This window comes from Aythya ferina (assembly GCF_964211825.1).
Source record: "Aythya ferina genome assembly, chromosome: 16".
NCBI lineage: Eukaryota > Metazoa > Chordata > Aves > Anseriformes > Anatidae > Aythya > Aythya ferina.
The window spans coordinates 6,383,087-6,396,463 of record NC_140315.1 but is presented as its reverse complement, the minus strand read 5'-3'; the positions used below and the strand labels follow the sequence as shown (position 1 = coordinate 6,396,463).

The following is a 13,377-nucleotide window of genomic DNA, read 5'->3' as shown; positions in this document are numbered from 1 at the left end:
CCGGACCGCCCGCCCCGGGGGCGGTGTTTGCGCTCCATGCGTATTTTACGTAGCGCCTGCCCCGCCGCCGGCTCCTTCCGTACTCCAAGTGCGCGGCGCGGCGCCCCGCTAACGCACGGCGCTCCGCAAAGTCTGCCCGGCCGCCTCCCGCCTTACGCAAATCGCGTATGTCCAGACCACCCACCTGTGGCAACGCTACAACTGCCGCCCCCTCCCCGCGGGCACCCAGGCCTCGCAGCGCCCCGACGGCGGCCGGGGGAAGGGCCCCAGGTTAGTCCCGCAGCCTGCGAGGCGCCGGCCTCCGCCCTCGCTGCCTCCACACACACACACGCACGCACACACCCGCGGTGCTGCCACCTCGCGTGAAGCCGGGCGCGAGTGGGGCCGGCCGCCTGCCTTTGTGTGGTGGCGGTGGCCGCGAGGTAGGTGCCCCGCGGGTGGCAGCTCTGCGCGGAGCCGGGAGGGCCGGGGTGAAGCAGGCCTCGCCGCCTCACGCTCGCCCCCGGGGCAGCGCTCCACGTGCCCTCGGCTCTTGAGGACAAGTGCGAAGGGGACGCCTTGCCCTGCTGCGCCGCGCCAAGGGGACGCTCGGCCCGCAGGTTGGCTTCGCCGTGAGGTGAGCGGTGCTGAGCTGAGGCCGGTGGCAGCTTCTAAAAGCCTGCGGGTCATCGAGGAGCGGAGCCCGGACAGCACCGGCAGCGGGTGAGCGGCGCTGCTCGTGAGGACAAGCGCGACAAGGAGCGAGGGGCTGCGCTGGTGGCTCAGTGACCAGGCAGCTGCGAGGTCTTGCTCACACCTGTGAGGAGGACCTTGGCCGGCGAGCAGCGGCCAGGACGAGGTTCAGTTTGTCAGGTCTCTGAAGAACCATAATCGAAGGCAACTCTTAACCAGCTACGCGTCGCTAGGAACAAGTGCGAAGGCCGCCCCGTTGTGTTGGTGTTTACAAGCGGTACAGGATAGGGAAAAAGAAGATGTCAGGTCGTCGTGTCGCCGCGGCATGTGACAGGCGGCAGCTGCCAAGGGGCATGGGCAGCATGGCAGCGCCACTCCTCGACCCGCGTCCGCTTCGACTGCCGTTTCTTGAGGCTGACGTGAGTAGGACTTTGGGGCGGGTGGCGGCGTGCTGTCGGGACGGGCTCTCAGCGTGCCCCGACCAGGAAGCGTGGCAGTGAGCACAGCGGGGAGGCAGGCAGCACGGAGCAGCAGCGCTGCCAGCCAGCTCCACAGCCCCGTTACTCGCCCCCGGTGCCCGCACACCCGGTGAAGCACCACCTCGACGCTTCCCGGGGCCGGGGCACAAAAGAATCCCGGCTGCCAGCCGCTTCCTATGACCTCCAGGGCGGGCCGGGGGCTGCACGGGCCCTACGGGGAAGGGTTGGGGATGGAGGAAGGGGGTGTGGGGGGGGTGCTGGGGGTCCCCCCGGAGCTCCGCGCCCGGCCCCTCCCCGCCGCTCGGGGGCTCCCTGCGCGCGTCACGCGTCACGTGACCGGGGGGGGGGGGCGCGCCGTGACGCCGCCGCGCTTGTCTCGCCGCAGAGCCGCCTCCCATCGATGTGCGGGCGCTCGATGCAGCAGCCCTCGCGCCGCAGCGTCCTGCGGGCCCGGCCGCCGCCGCCGCCTCCTCCCCTACCGCCGCCGCCCATCGATGCGCTCCGCGCTCCGGTCGCCATCTTAGGGGCAGAGCGAGGGAGGCAGAAGGAAGGGTCGGTAGGTACCGGGCCGCTCCCCTGCACACACACACACACACACACACACACACCGGGTTGTGTTGCCCCCCACCCACCCTAGAAGCCGCCCGGCCCTTGCAGCCCCGCCGGGGCTCAGCGCCCTCCCCGCCCTCATTCAGAGCCGCTGCCCCACGCCCCCTCCAGGGCCGGGTATCGCCCCCCCGGGGCCGGGGCTCGGGGCTGGCCGGGCGGGCAGCGGCTGCGGGCCGGGAATCTCCAGGGGGTGCCGGGCTCGGCGCTGTGACTGCCCTGCATGGCCCTCCGTGATCGCCTCCCGAGCTCCGCCCGCCCGGCTCCACCTGCCCGCCCGTGCCAGCACGAGGGATACCCGCAGAATGAATTCGAACTAATACCCTATCTTTTCCCTCCACAACGTTATTTTTGTTGTTGCTCCTTAGTGCAGCTCACATTCTGTTTATTGGCCAGATTTTCATTTCTGCAGTAAATGAGCTCACCGGTTTTCTCCCATTTTCTTTCATTTCTCAGTCTCTGAATCTAACCTGAACTAAGCAAATACTAAATATCTATGCACCACAATTCATCAGATGCGTTTTATTTAAAGCTTTTAATTGTGTCGTGCGTCTCTATCATATATAATTTTTCTTGTTCTTTTTTATTTCAGGCCCCTCCAAGGCACTCCTTGCTCACAATGTATAGAACAAAAGTCAGCTTGAAAGACCGTCAGCAACTTTATAAATTGATAATTAGTCAGCTACTATATGATGGATACATAAATATTGCTAATGGCTTAATAAATGAGATAAAACCACAATCAGTCTGTGCACCATCTGAACAACTGCTGCACCTGATTAAATTAGGTAAGGTGGGGGAAAAAATGAGCATAAAAGTCCAGTATCTAAATCCTTAGATTAAATCCGTGTGAATTAAGGGTTTAGTGTTACTGACAATACATTTCAGTATTTCAGCTTATTTCTAGTAATACCACAAAGTTTTTATATATTTAGATGCAGCCTTTGTCTCCGTGTTTTACTTTTTTATGGTGCATTCCAGTTCTGTGTTTCATTCTTGTGTGCATTGAAAGCAAAACAGGTCACTGAACGTTGTCAGAATGTTTGTTTCAACTTTTTTTAACGTGTTAGAATACCTGCCAAGGGTCCTCTGGGTGACTGACAACCTTCTAAAAATATGCTCAAGTAAACAAGATCACCAAGTCCACAGATCTAATAGGAAGTTAGATCTATTACTAAATTGCAGCTCTCTGTGATTGTTCCTGAAAGTGTTGGAGAGGGACCAAGTCTTTTCACTGGCCATCTTCATTAGCTTCTATATACCACTCTCAAGAAAATAAGCTTCACGGTCTGGGGTCTCAGCAAAGGTATTGCCTGTTCTCTCCCTATACCTTTCTCTCTGAAAGTACGTCTGTGCAGCACGCAGTAGTCAGAATTCCTGAGCTGCTGTAGAAACAAGCTGTCTAGGTTATTGGAAGAGGCCTAGCCATGACAGCATGTCTTCTCTGTATTGTAACTGAACTGGTTCTGCTGCTTCAACTAGTTGATTTACATGAGTATAAATAGGTGAAGCGTTGTGTCTGTCTGAAATAATCATGCTAGACTCGCAGATTGTAGATGAAAGCAGCAACGACTTTTCTGTTGAAGTTGGTAACAGCAGTTAGGCACGTAGCTGAAAAATTGCATGTCCTGTGTTGTACAAATTCCAATGCTGAACTGTCTTTGTCCTGTAGAAGCATCATGCAAAACAAAAAAATTCTGTTGAGTGGGTGTGAAGTAATAATTTCCATCAGCAATGCTAGGATAGTAGTTTGTGGGGTGGAGTTTTCTCCTTTGATGCAGTAAAATGGAAAGAAGAGTAATTGGTAAATGCTTCTATTTTTTATTTTAAATGTCACGTAATAGCATTGGGGCTTGCTTCTCGCTTCTGTAAAAAGTTGACTATAGTCCAGTCTATGACTTCTGTAAGTGATTGGTATTAAGTAGTTAGGTACACATACGATGTTCATGGTTGTATTTTCACAGTTAAGTTTAACAGATCTGCAGTCAGCTTTGATATAGCCAAACTACCTTGCTTTCATCATGAATATTGCTATACAACTAAACCTGTTCCACTAGCTTAGCCTTGTTCAGCATGGGCTGTCTCTTAAAGCCTGACTGCTGTAGCTGTTAAAGTCTATAGCATAGATCTGGACATAGCCTATCTGTCTAAAGAGGAGGTGAACCTGGTTTACGAGTGTCAAATTCTCTTTTCAGGAATGGAGAATGATGACAGTGCTGTTCAGTACGCAATTGGACGGTCGGACACAGTAGCTCCGGGCACAGGAATCGACTTAGAATTTGATGCAGATGTACAGACCATGTCTCCTGAGGCTTCTGAATATGAGACTTGTTACGTCACATCTCATAAGGGACCATGTCGTGTGGCTACGTATAGCAGAGATGGGCAGTTAATAGCTACAGGATCTGCCGATGCCTCAATAAAAATTCTTGATACGGAGAGAATGCTGGCCAAAAGTGCTATGCCTATTGAGGTAAAATGTGACTTGAATCGTAGCCACTTTGTGAATTCTTGAGCTGCTGTCTGGTTTTCATGCAACGTCTGTGCCTTGTGGCTGGCTCAGTGAGTTGGACTTAATGTCTGTCTCACTGTATTTCCTTTCCAGCAGTGGTTCATAAAGTACCCTTGAAGAAAAGAAAGAAGATGTAGGGCAAATATACTTGTGTGACTTCTTGCAGCAGCCTGGAGATCTGAGCCAGAAATAGCTTCTCATAGTTGTTGATAATTGCTGTGCTGTGTAAACACAGCTTGTCTTTGAACCCTCTTCTGGCCTCTGCAGCATCCAGTGGCTGTTTCAGTACTGGTTCCCAGAACGCATATTTATTTGCTTTATTTTTTCTCCCGATAACACTTATCAGGCAACAATTCAAAAGTGTAGTTTTTCAGAATATACACAACATTCTCAGTAGTAGTCTATATGAGTGAAAGTTGCCATTTTCCCTGTTGGTACACCTTCCCTTAATTCTTTTGGCAATATAATATTTTGATTTGGACCCTTCCTGAAGAAGGTGATACATTTTCTTGCATCAGTTTACTGCTGCTGATACTAGTTCATTCTTGAGCAAGTCCATTGACCTTTGTAAAGATATGGGGATGTTATCTGATAATTTATCAAGTATAAAATCTGCATTACCTGTCAAAAGCATGTTCTCCCTTCTTATGCTAACTTGTTCCATGTTGCAGGTCATGATGAATGAGACAGCACAGCAAAACATGGAAAATCATCCTGTTATTCGGACTCTGTATGATCATGTGGATGAAGTTACATGTTTAGCTTTTCACCCAACAGAACAGATCCTTGCATCTGGTTCAAGGGACTACACACTTAAATTGTTTGACTATTCAAAGCCTTCTGCCAAAAGAGCCTTCAAATATATACAGGTTAGATACTGTCATCCAGTTCAGAACAACCAAAGCTTGTGTGTAATTACTGAGCTATCAGTGAGCTGAATTGCATCCGAGTATGTAGGTGGTTAGGTGTGTAGGAGGATGTAGCTAACAAAATTTGCAGACGTGCCAATTTCTGTGTTAAGAGTGCATAACGGATACGTATACTTACAGTCTTTGACTCTCATGTCTGTTTGCTTTTTGTTAATCCAGACCTAATCTAATATGGGTGACTTTGAAGTCAGTTATGTTATCATGGTTCTAGAGACGAGTTTGGGATTATGTGGTGGTTTGACTGGCTGACAAAACCTTCTGCTACTGTTGTGCAATATCCCAAAAATAAATGGGCACAGCAAGCTGCTCTAGGAAAAAAAATGTGGTATATTTAAGTGTAGGCTGTCACAGGCTTTTTAATGCTATGTAGAGCATTTTCCATTTTGCTGAAATACATCATGTCATGCGAATTGATAGTGTAACTAATTTTTAGCACTTTAATGCCACCAAAACTGACACATTTTAGCTTTTTATTTTTATTTTTTTAATAAACTTACACCAATTATGTATTTTTGATCAAACAGGAAGCAGAGATGTTACGCTCAATCTCTTTTCACCCTTCGGGAGATTTCATTCTTGTTGGTACCCAGCACCCAACTTTACGACTTTATGATATCAATACTTTCCAGTGTTTTGTGTCTTGCAATCCTCAAGATCAGCACACAGATGCAATTTGTTCTGTAAATTACAATGCAAGTGCAAACATGTATGTGACAGGAAGTAAGGATGGATGCATCAAACTGTGGGACGGTGTTTCAAATCGCTGTATCACTACTTTTGAGAAGGCGCATGATGGAGCTGAAGTCTGTTCAGCTATTTTTTCCAAAAATTCAAAGTATATCTTGTCAAGTGGAAAAGACTCTGTAGCTAAACTATGGGAGATATCCACTGGTCGAACACTGGTCAAATACACAGGTATGTATGTGGCAGGTGACCTTCCAAGTACCTTCTTTTTCAGCTACTGACCAAGGGGGGGCAGGGGTGGTGTTGTCTGAAAGATTAAGTCTGTTATTGGTGAATACTAATCCTTAAAGGTAAGGGGAGACAGCTTCTTTGAAGATAAATTGCCCCATATTTTTTAAAACGTTTCATGTAAACTACATCAAGAAGAAAAGCTGTGTCACTTTCAACCTGCTGAGTCTTAAGTAGAATTTTGGAGGCTTCTCTACCAGCATTATGCCATTGCTTTTGGAGGGAAGCGATTGCTAAGCTAGGGAAAAGGAAATAGGAATGTGAATCCCCTAAAGTTTAGAACACTTGTGCAGAAGGTTTTGTTCCTTAGTTTTTCTTTAATGTGTTTTAGAAATGATGAGTATTCGGAGGGAAGGTGGAAGACCTCATTGCTTTTCTTGCCGATGATCATCTTTATTCTTGGGCTTGTCAGTTTATACTGCACCCTTGGTCTAGCAAAAAAAAAATACATATATATAAAAACGAAGGATCAAAAGTAATGCATAATCCTTTTTGGGATAGAGTAGGCCTCTTGCCCGAAGAGTACCATGGACTGCAGGGGAATAAAATCCACATTGGGGCAGTTAACAATTAGACTCTTGGGTAAATAAATGGTTCAAGTAAACCATGGCAATATTCTGAAAAATGTTTGCAGCTGTACTTTTTTGCAGGATGAAATTATGCACAAGGTAGCCACACTTCCAGCATGCTGACAATACCACGCTTTGATCTCAGCAGGACTTGGGAAATTATGAAAGATGGAAACTGCATGCAATAGCAGTTACGTGACTGGGGAAGCTTTAGGGTGAAGCAGCAGTGTGCTTAAGTATTGGGAGTTGAACCATGACAGAGAGTGGATGCTGAAAAATTTTTGTTTCAGCTTTTGGGGTCTGTGCAGTCCTTGTACACTAGCAGTATTTTTGCTCTCAACCAGCAGGGTGCAGCACCTCCTTAATAAACCCTTGCAAAATACAACATAGAAAGTAGGTCTATTCCTTGGAAAATAAATGCCTGCATATGAAACACGTTTTATATGAAGGGGGGGCGAAGGTATGGCCAAGGTAGGTCACACAATATGCCATATGATATTCAAAAGGAAAATTATTGATAATGAGGGTCTCTGTCTCCTGCTACCTATGGTCTTCCTGGCTAGTTACAATTGTAAGCCTCATACAAAAGATGTAAGGTAAAACTGCTTTTTAAAGCTTACTGTTTGCACTCATACTGAGTGGTTGGACTTGATTGCCACAGCTGGAGTGCTTAATCCTTCCGTACTCTAAATTCTAGCATACACACTGTATATAGGTACAAAAGAATATCTGTAATTGATTCAGTTGTTCTACATGGAAGTTGTATAATAACAAAGAAAATAAAGCTTCTTTTAATAGTCTGCAGCAATTAGTAGATACAGGAGGTTTGCAAATTTCCTAAAAGAGATCATATTTGAGTTAATATTTTTCTGCATATATTTAGGAGCTGGTTTGAGTGGACGGCAAGTACACAGAACACAAGCTGTCTTCAACCACACAGAAGACTACGTGCTGCTTCCAGATGAAAGGACCATAAGTCTCTGCTGCTGGGATTCAAGAACTGCTGAACGGAGAAATCTTCTTTCTCTTGGGCATAACAGCATTGTTCGCTGTATTGTTCATTCTCCTACCAATCCTGGCTTCATGACCTGCAGCGATGACTACAGGGCTAGATTTTGGTACAGAAGGTCAACAACAGACTAAGGACACTTTTATAAAACAGTGATTATCCAGATTCATTATATCATCTTGTATTGATTGTACTGCCAACAGATGCCTAGATGAGAGCCACGCTGTGTCTGTTTTCTTGTCGTTTTTTTAATTCTGTCAAACGTGGCAGAAAAATCTTGGAACACCAGGATGAAGTTTTGCCCCATGCTAATTTTTTATTAGTGTGTGGGACATTAATTTTTGTAAGTCATCTCTAATTTTACTCAAGGAGTTGGGGTGCGGAATAAAATGATCCTTGCAGGAAGGATTGTATTCTCCCGTCTTTCTGAATCCTGCAAAAGATAATGTGACTAGATCTTGCTCAAACTGGGCAGTAAGAGCCAGTTTTGCTCTGCATTGTATCTGTGCAATCCCACTGAAGTCTGTTTAAAGAATGGATTACACAAGTAACAGCAGAACTTGGCAAATATTTTAATGAAGCCTTAAGCCGTCTTCAGTAAAGCTCTGTTTTGTATCTTTTAGTCTTCTTTTTTCCTCCAGTTGGACAAGTGGACCTTTGATTCTGAGCCAGTCTTGTGCTATAAGAATTTGAAACACAATTTTAAACTGTTTAGATGAATTGAAGCAATGGTGTTCTAGTTCTGATATTAAAACTCAGAATTGAAATCTTGTCTTCTTTGGAATTTATCTTAACAAGTGTAATCTCAAATTCAAGGAATATCTACGTTGCAACTATAAAATGGGGCGGTGCTGCAGCACATGAAAATGAGAATAATTTGATATAGACACCTTCAGTAACCCCTCAAAAAAAAGAAACTTATGCATATTAATTTTCATATATGTACTTCAGAAATGTCACTTTGCTTCATTTTACTTAGAAATTTTGTTATATAGCACTTGAATTATTTTTTTTTTTTAGTTCAAAAACCCAGACTCACTATTTCTTATCTCTAACAATGCAAGTTTCCCAGACCCATATTCAATAGAAGTACAGATCCTTAAAAAAATCTGAGCTTAAACCTTCTGTAAGTTTGAAAATTCACTACGTATTCTTACAGATATGTTATTATCTGGCCTGTGCAGTTTTAAGTGTGTTCATTCAAGTATTCTGCCTGCAGCTTAGTGAAACAGTACTTCTGAGCTTCGTGTGTGAGAACCTTCCTTTGGCCATAAGCTCAGCACTTGCTTTCATTAGGATCTTTAAATGTAAGGTTATTTTGTTACTGCTGGATTAAGCATTGCCACTGATTAAGTGTCTTGTTTAAGGGCTGATGAGGGTTACAGGTTTTGTCTGTATTTAAATAAAGATTACCTTTTTTAAAAGTTGTTTAATATATAAAGAAGGAAATGTAGTTTTATTTTCTATGTAACAAAGGACAAATCAAACGCCGGAAGGATATGATCTAGGGTCGTGTTACAGCTTGATGAATTAATCTATTGTACTACATTTGGATCAGGCATAATCATAGATGTTCAGTACTGAATACGGGGTGTTTCATTTTCAAAAAGTAGAGAATGAAATTTAATGTTCTTGAATGCTTCAGCTCCACAAAACAAATTTGCTTAGGCTGAGCAATCCTCTTCCTTCCTCTGCCTCCCTTCAAGTTTCTAAAACTTTAGAAACATGGGAGGCATAAGATGGTGGTTCTGGTGGCTTTTTGTTGGAGGAACAAGGAGGACTGGAGCTTGGTGGGCAGGAAAAGGGAAGTCTTGACGCAGTTGCAAGCGCGTGCTATACTATCTCAGCAGCAACAGCCCTCCGACATTAAAACCAGTCAGCTAAATTGTTAGTGATAATTCTTTATTGGAGTGCAGCATTTGTTCCTATTCTGTTAAAGAAGTTGTCTGTAAGCAACTCGTTACTGGTCTTTAGACTCTCTTATTTTTAAAACGATATTTTGGTGTTTTAGATACTAAACCACTTCTGAAGTTGATAAGTTAGCATGCTAGCTTTCACTTTGAGCTTCCTTAATTCCATTTAGAGATTTAATCTGTTAAAAACATCCTGAAATAAGCCCGTTTGATTTTTGTCTTTCAGCACTACTTTTTTAATAAGAATTTTGATGGTTGTTGGAGAGAGAAAAATGAAGCTGCAGGATGTTTATTGATTTACTTTAAATAGCTTGATTTCTGTAGGTAATTAGAGTAAGAGGCCATGTTTTTCACAGTAAGAATAGTAAATTCTTTGCCAAATTAGTTACCTTGTTCCATTACTTATGAAGATGGTTTGAAAAATACAAGAGATTTTGAAGGGGTTCAGAGAGCAATGTAGATCTAGGATGACAAAATACAAAGAAAAAAAATGTACAGGCTTTAGAGGAAATAGGATGTCCTCTACCTGAATAAAAATAAGTGTTTTTTTTATCTTCAGATAATTGGAGTCATGAATGCACAGTATAACTATATGAAAAGGCAGGTGACCTGAACCTAATTCGAGTTTGGGGAGCCTGTGAGCAGCTGAACCAATAGCAAGGAAGTAAGGTTAAGCATGTTTAGCCTGAGGAACCACAATCAAAAGTTCAGGGGTAGTGAGGGTACAGAGAATGTAGGTTAGGGAGGATAACACATCTACCTTCTCTTGCCTACTGGAATATTTTCTGTAATGCAACAGAGGATTGTTTTTAGTGTACTGAAATTTGAGTAAAATTGATGAGGCAAATTAAGCTTGCCTACAAGCAGACTTGTTCAGAGCTGTATCCAGAGAAATTACCTTCTCAAAGATGCTGTTTGTTGTTATCCTTGTGTTCTATGCTTCTGTTAATGCAGCTGGGAGGAAAAAAAAAAAATTATATGTTCCAATATTTGGGTTGTTTTCAGGATGAGCTTTAGGAAGACAGTTTCTAAAGCTCTGCCTACTCTTAAGTGATATAATCATACAAGTGTTTTTTTGCTGAACTCACCACTGCTCTCAAGAGTAGACAGATGTGATGGTGTCGATCATGCATATTACTAACAGCTTCAGAACAGCTGTTTATCTTAATGAAGGTTACAACCCAGCCTTGCAACTATGTTTGATTTCCTGGGGGCCTGTTTTGGAATTGTTTTTCCTTGATATAGTCAAACTAGTGTTAAGCGAGTCTCATGCTTTCGGACTAACGCAGCTGGTGAAGGGAGCATCCTTGCCACTGTTTTGTCCATGGTAATAGATAGCAAGCTTGGTACACCTCTTGTATGGAAGAAAACATCTATTTCTGGCTGTTTTACCAAAACATCTCTTCCACTGTCTGCATTTCTTTCTTAAGCAGCTCAGTGGGATTCCATAGGGGGGTACCATGAGATATGGTGGGAAAGGACTTGGGGACTGTAGGAAGCTTTCTCCTGGTACAGCTAAGTGCTCCTTAGTATTCTGTAGAAAGTGAAGAGACAGCTGCCTGCGCAAGTACAGTAATGAGCTAACCCTGCACCTTTGTTTTTCAGAAGCTCTGTTTTTAGGACCTTCCAGAGTCTATCTGAGGCTAACAAACTGGGTAATTATCCCAGTTTAAGCTCTTTGCTCCTTAAAGCTTAAAGGCAGCTTTGCTTCCAGGAAAAAAAAGAGGAAGCAAATGTATAAACAAGCTTTTGCAAAACCAGATGCTTGCCCAAGATTATGAGTTGCCATGGGTTCAAGCACATGCCAAAGAGGCAGCAGTGACCTCATGCCCTTCCAGGAAAAAGGGATCTTCCATTGGAAGGCAACTTAGACTCCACTGGTGAGACTCGTTGACCAGCAAACATCAGTTTCCTCATTCTCACAGTTTAGGCAATCCTCCTTTGGCAAAGGAATGCCTTACCATGCATTCAGGGTTTGATCTCTTTAATCCTTGCATTACAGGAGGTAATCTCTAATCATAATCGTAGCAGCCCAGCTGAGGCAGGAGGCAGTGCTGCTAGCTGATGACAGTCTGTTTCACTTGGGAAGCCCTTAGAAAGGGGGAGCTTCAAACTGCCTGTGACAGTTGGAGCACTGGCTTGAAAGTAGGCAGGGAAATACAACCAGAATTCACCTACTCTTCACACAGGAGTGGCTTGAAATGAATATCAGTTCCTCTATTAATCAACAAATTCCAGAGAAGCTGCTTGCCCTCCCCCAGTTTCGCGGTCTGTACTCCCAGTAGCTACATCCCGCGGCGCTCCTCCGCTCACAGAAGCACGGTCATGCTCGGGATTTGTTTTCTCAAGGAAGTCTCCGTCACCTGCCTGAAAGTCAGTTGGATGCATCTGGTGTGTAAGTGGCGCAGAAGAATTCATCGTGAAAACGTGGTGAGGTAATGCCGCAGCTAATGTGTTAGGCCAGTGAGCTGTGCCTAGCCAGAAGCCAAGCAGCTCTGGAGACAGATCTTAATCGTGGGTTTGTAGCTTGGCCTGCCAGCACTCCTTGGCACCCTGACTTGGCAGTCAGTAACTGGCCCAGGGATCCAGGGAAGCTCGTTCCTAAAGGGGCACTGCTGGAATTTGGCTCGCTTGCTACCCATTGAGACAGATTTCAAACTTTCTGCTTAAGAGGGCAGAGTGGTCTCAGAGAAATATCCCTCATTTCCTGGACACAGAGGCTGCCGTGAGAGACTGAATCCCAGGAGAAAAATGACAAAATGTAATTAAGGAGAATTAGTTGAGAAAATTGCAGCTTGGGATAGGAAGTTGTCCGTGTGGCTGGAACAGGCCCTACAAATGCTGCAGCAAAACTGCTCTGCTCGCTGACCAGGGCATCGGGATGAGCTGAAGCCTGTGCATTTGCTTTCTGTGTATATTTAAGCCTTAGTGCAGCTAGGAGAAGTCTTCCACATATAATTCACCCCCTAGTATGTATGGGAATATATACGATTTTCACAAGCTCCTTCATAGATATCAAAAACGGTGCCTTAGATGACAAGACAGCTTCGGAAAGCATGTAAAATACTGGCTTAGAAATCCTGGATTGATAGGACTGTGGCAGTCTTATTTCCATCCAGCACTGTGCAGCCTCTTGTGGTACGTAGTACTCTTGTATTCATTGCATTTCTAAAAGAGGAAATACAGGAACATGTAGCAAAAAAGAAGGTTGAGACTTCTGACTGTGGTTAATTGCGACAAGTTGGTGACAGAGTGATCAAGGAAAATTCCACTTGCAGACAGACTTGTCTCTCAGTTCTGAGCGCTAATAGGGTTTTTCTGCTCTGTTTTCTTCTTTTCAATCTTATCTGCTGTGGCAAAAACTGTCTTTGACAAGAATCTTTTGCACACATTCCTAAGTGCTTTTAAGGGTAGAGCTGTCAGATGTCTTTTCTTGAGATGTAGTTCCTGGCACACAGTGACTGTGCAAAGCTGACGGCTCTTCTCCCCGCGGTAATTATCTGTATTGCTCCAAGTGACACTGCTGGTGAATGACAACTATGGATAAAAACATCAGCAGCAACAGAACTGCAAAGGTATGTCTGTTTTGTTTTTGTTGTTGTTTTGTTTTGTTTGTTGTTGTTGTTTTTGGTTTTGATTTGAGTAAAGCACATAATTAAAATATATATGTTCTAGAGTAGGGTTTGACATTTGAATTCAACGTTATGCTAGGTGAT

General features: G+C 44.6%; 2 protein-coding genes and 1 long non-coding RNA gene across 8 annotated transcripts in view; 2 read left to right on the top strand and 1 right to left on the bottom strand.

Moving 5' to 3' along the window:
* The first annotated feature begins 49 nt into the window (after positions 1-49).
* CSTF1 (cleavage stimulation factor subunit 1) lies at positions 50-8,515 on the top strand. 4 transcript variants are annotated; one of them, XM_084538278.1, is made up of 8 exons: positions 53-270; positions 600-1,091; positions 1,537-1,707; positions 2,350-2,545; positions 3,953-4,230; positions 4,941-5,138; positions 5,723-6,113; positions 7,623-8,515. In XM_084538278.1, exons 2-8 carry the CDS (start codon positions 972-974, stop codon positions 7,880-7,882), a joined length of 1,614 nt encoding a protein of 537 aa, XP_084394404.1. In that variant the 5' UTR covers positions 53-270; positions 600-971; the 3' UTR covers positions 7,883-8,515. The 4 variants fall into 4 exon arrangements, with proteins under 4 accessions (XP_084394406.1, XP_084394404.1, XP_084394403.1 ...); XM_084538280.1 differs by lacking the exon at positions 7,623-8,515 and adding an exon at positions 6,821-6,914 and having other exon boundaries at positions 50-1,091; XM_084538277.1 differs by having other exon boundaries at positions 53-1,091.
* LOC311445801 overlaps positions 7,860-13,377 on the bottom strand; it is a 7,188-nt gene continuing 1,670 nt past the window's right edge. Inside the window, exon 4 of the long non-coding RNA XR_014698632.1 lies at positions 7,860-13,184. This is a non-coding gene — a long non-coding RNA (uncharacterized lncRNA). The remainder of the gene's footprint in view (positions 13,185-13,377) is intronic.
* The window catches only part of CASS4 (Cas scaffold protein family member 4), a 23,609-nt gene continuing 23,334 nt past the window's right edge, over positions 13,103-13,377 (top strand). For 2 of the 3 annotated variants that reach the window (XM_084538273.1, XM_084538269.1), the window contains exon 1: positions 13,103-13,236. In XM_084538273.1, coding sequence (XP_084394399.1) covers positions 13,192-13,236 — 45 coding nt within the window. In that variant the 5' untranslated portion in view covers positions 13,103-13,191. The remainder of the gene's footprint in view (positions 13,237-13,377) is intronic. The other variant, XM_084538271.1, reaches the window with a different exon arrangement.

What these genes read in the sequence shown, in the direction of transcription:
- CSTF1 (XM_084538278.1), top strand. Translation starts at nt 972, where the DNA reads ATGTCAGGTCGTCGTGTCGCCGCGGCATGTGACAGGCGGCAGCTGCCA. An exon ending in GAGCCTTCAAATATATACAG is followed by an intron (nt 5,139 to 5,722) that starts GTTAGATACTGT and finishes TTGATCAAACAG; the next exon opens with GAAGCAGAGATGTTACGCTC. An exon ending in AACACTGGTCAAATACACAG is followed by an intron (nt 6,114 to 7,622) that starts GTATGTATGTGG and finishes GCATATATTTAG; the next exon opens with GAGCTGGTTTGAGTGGACGG.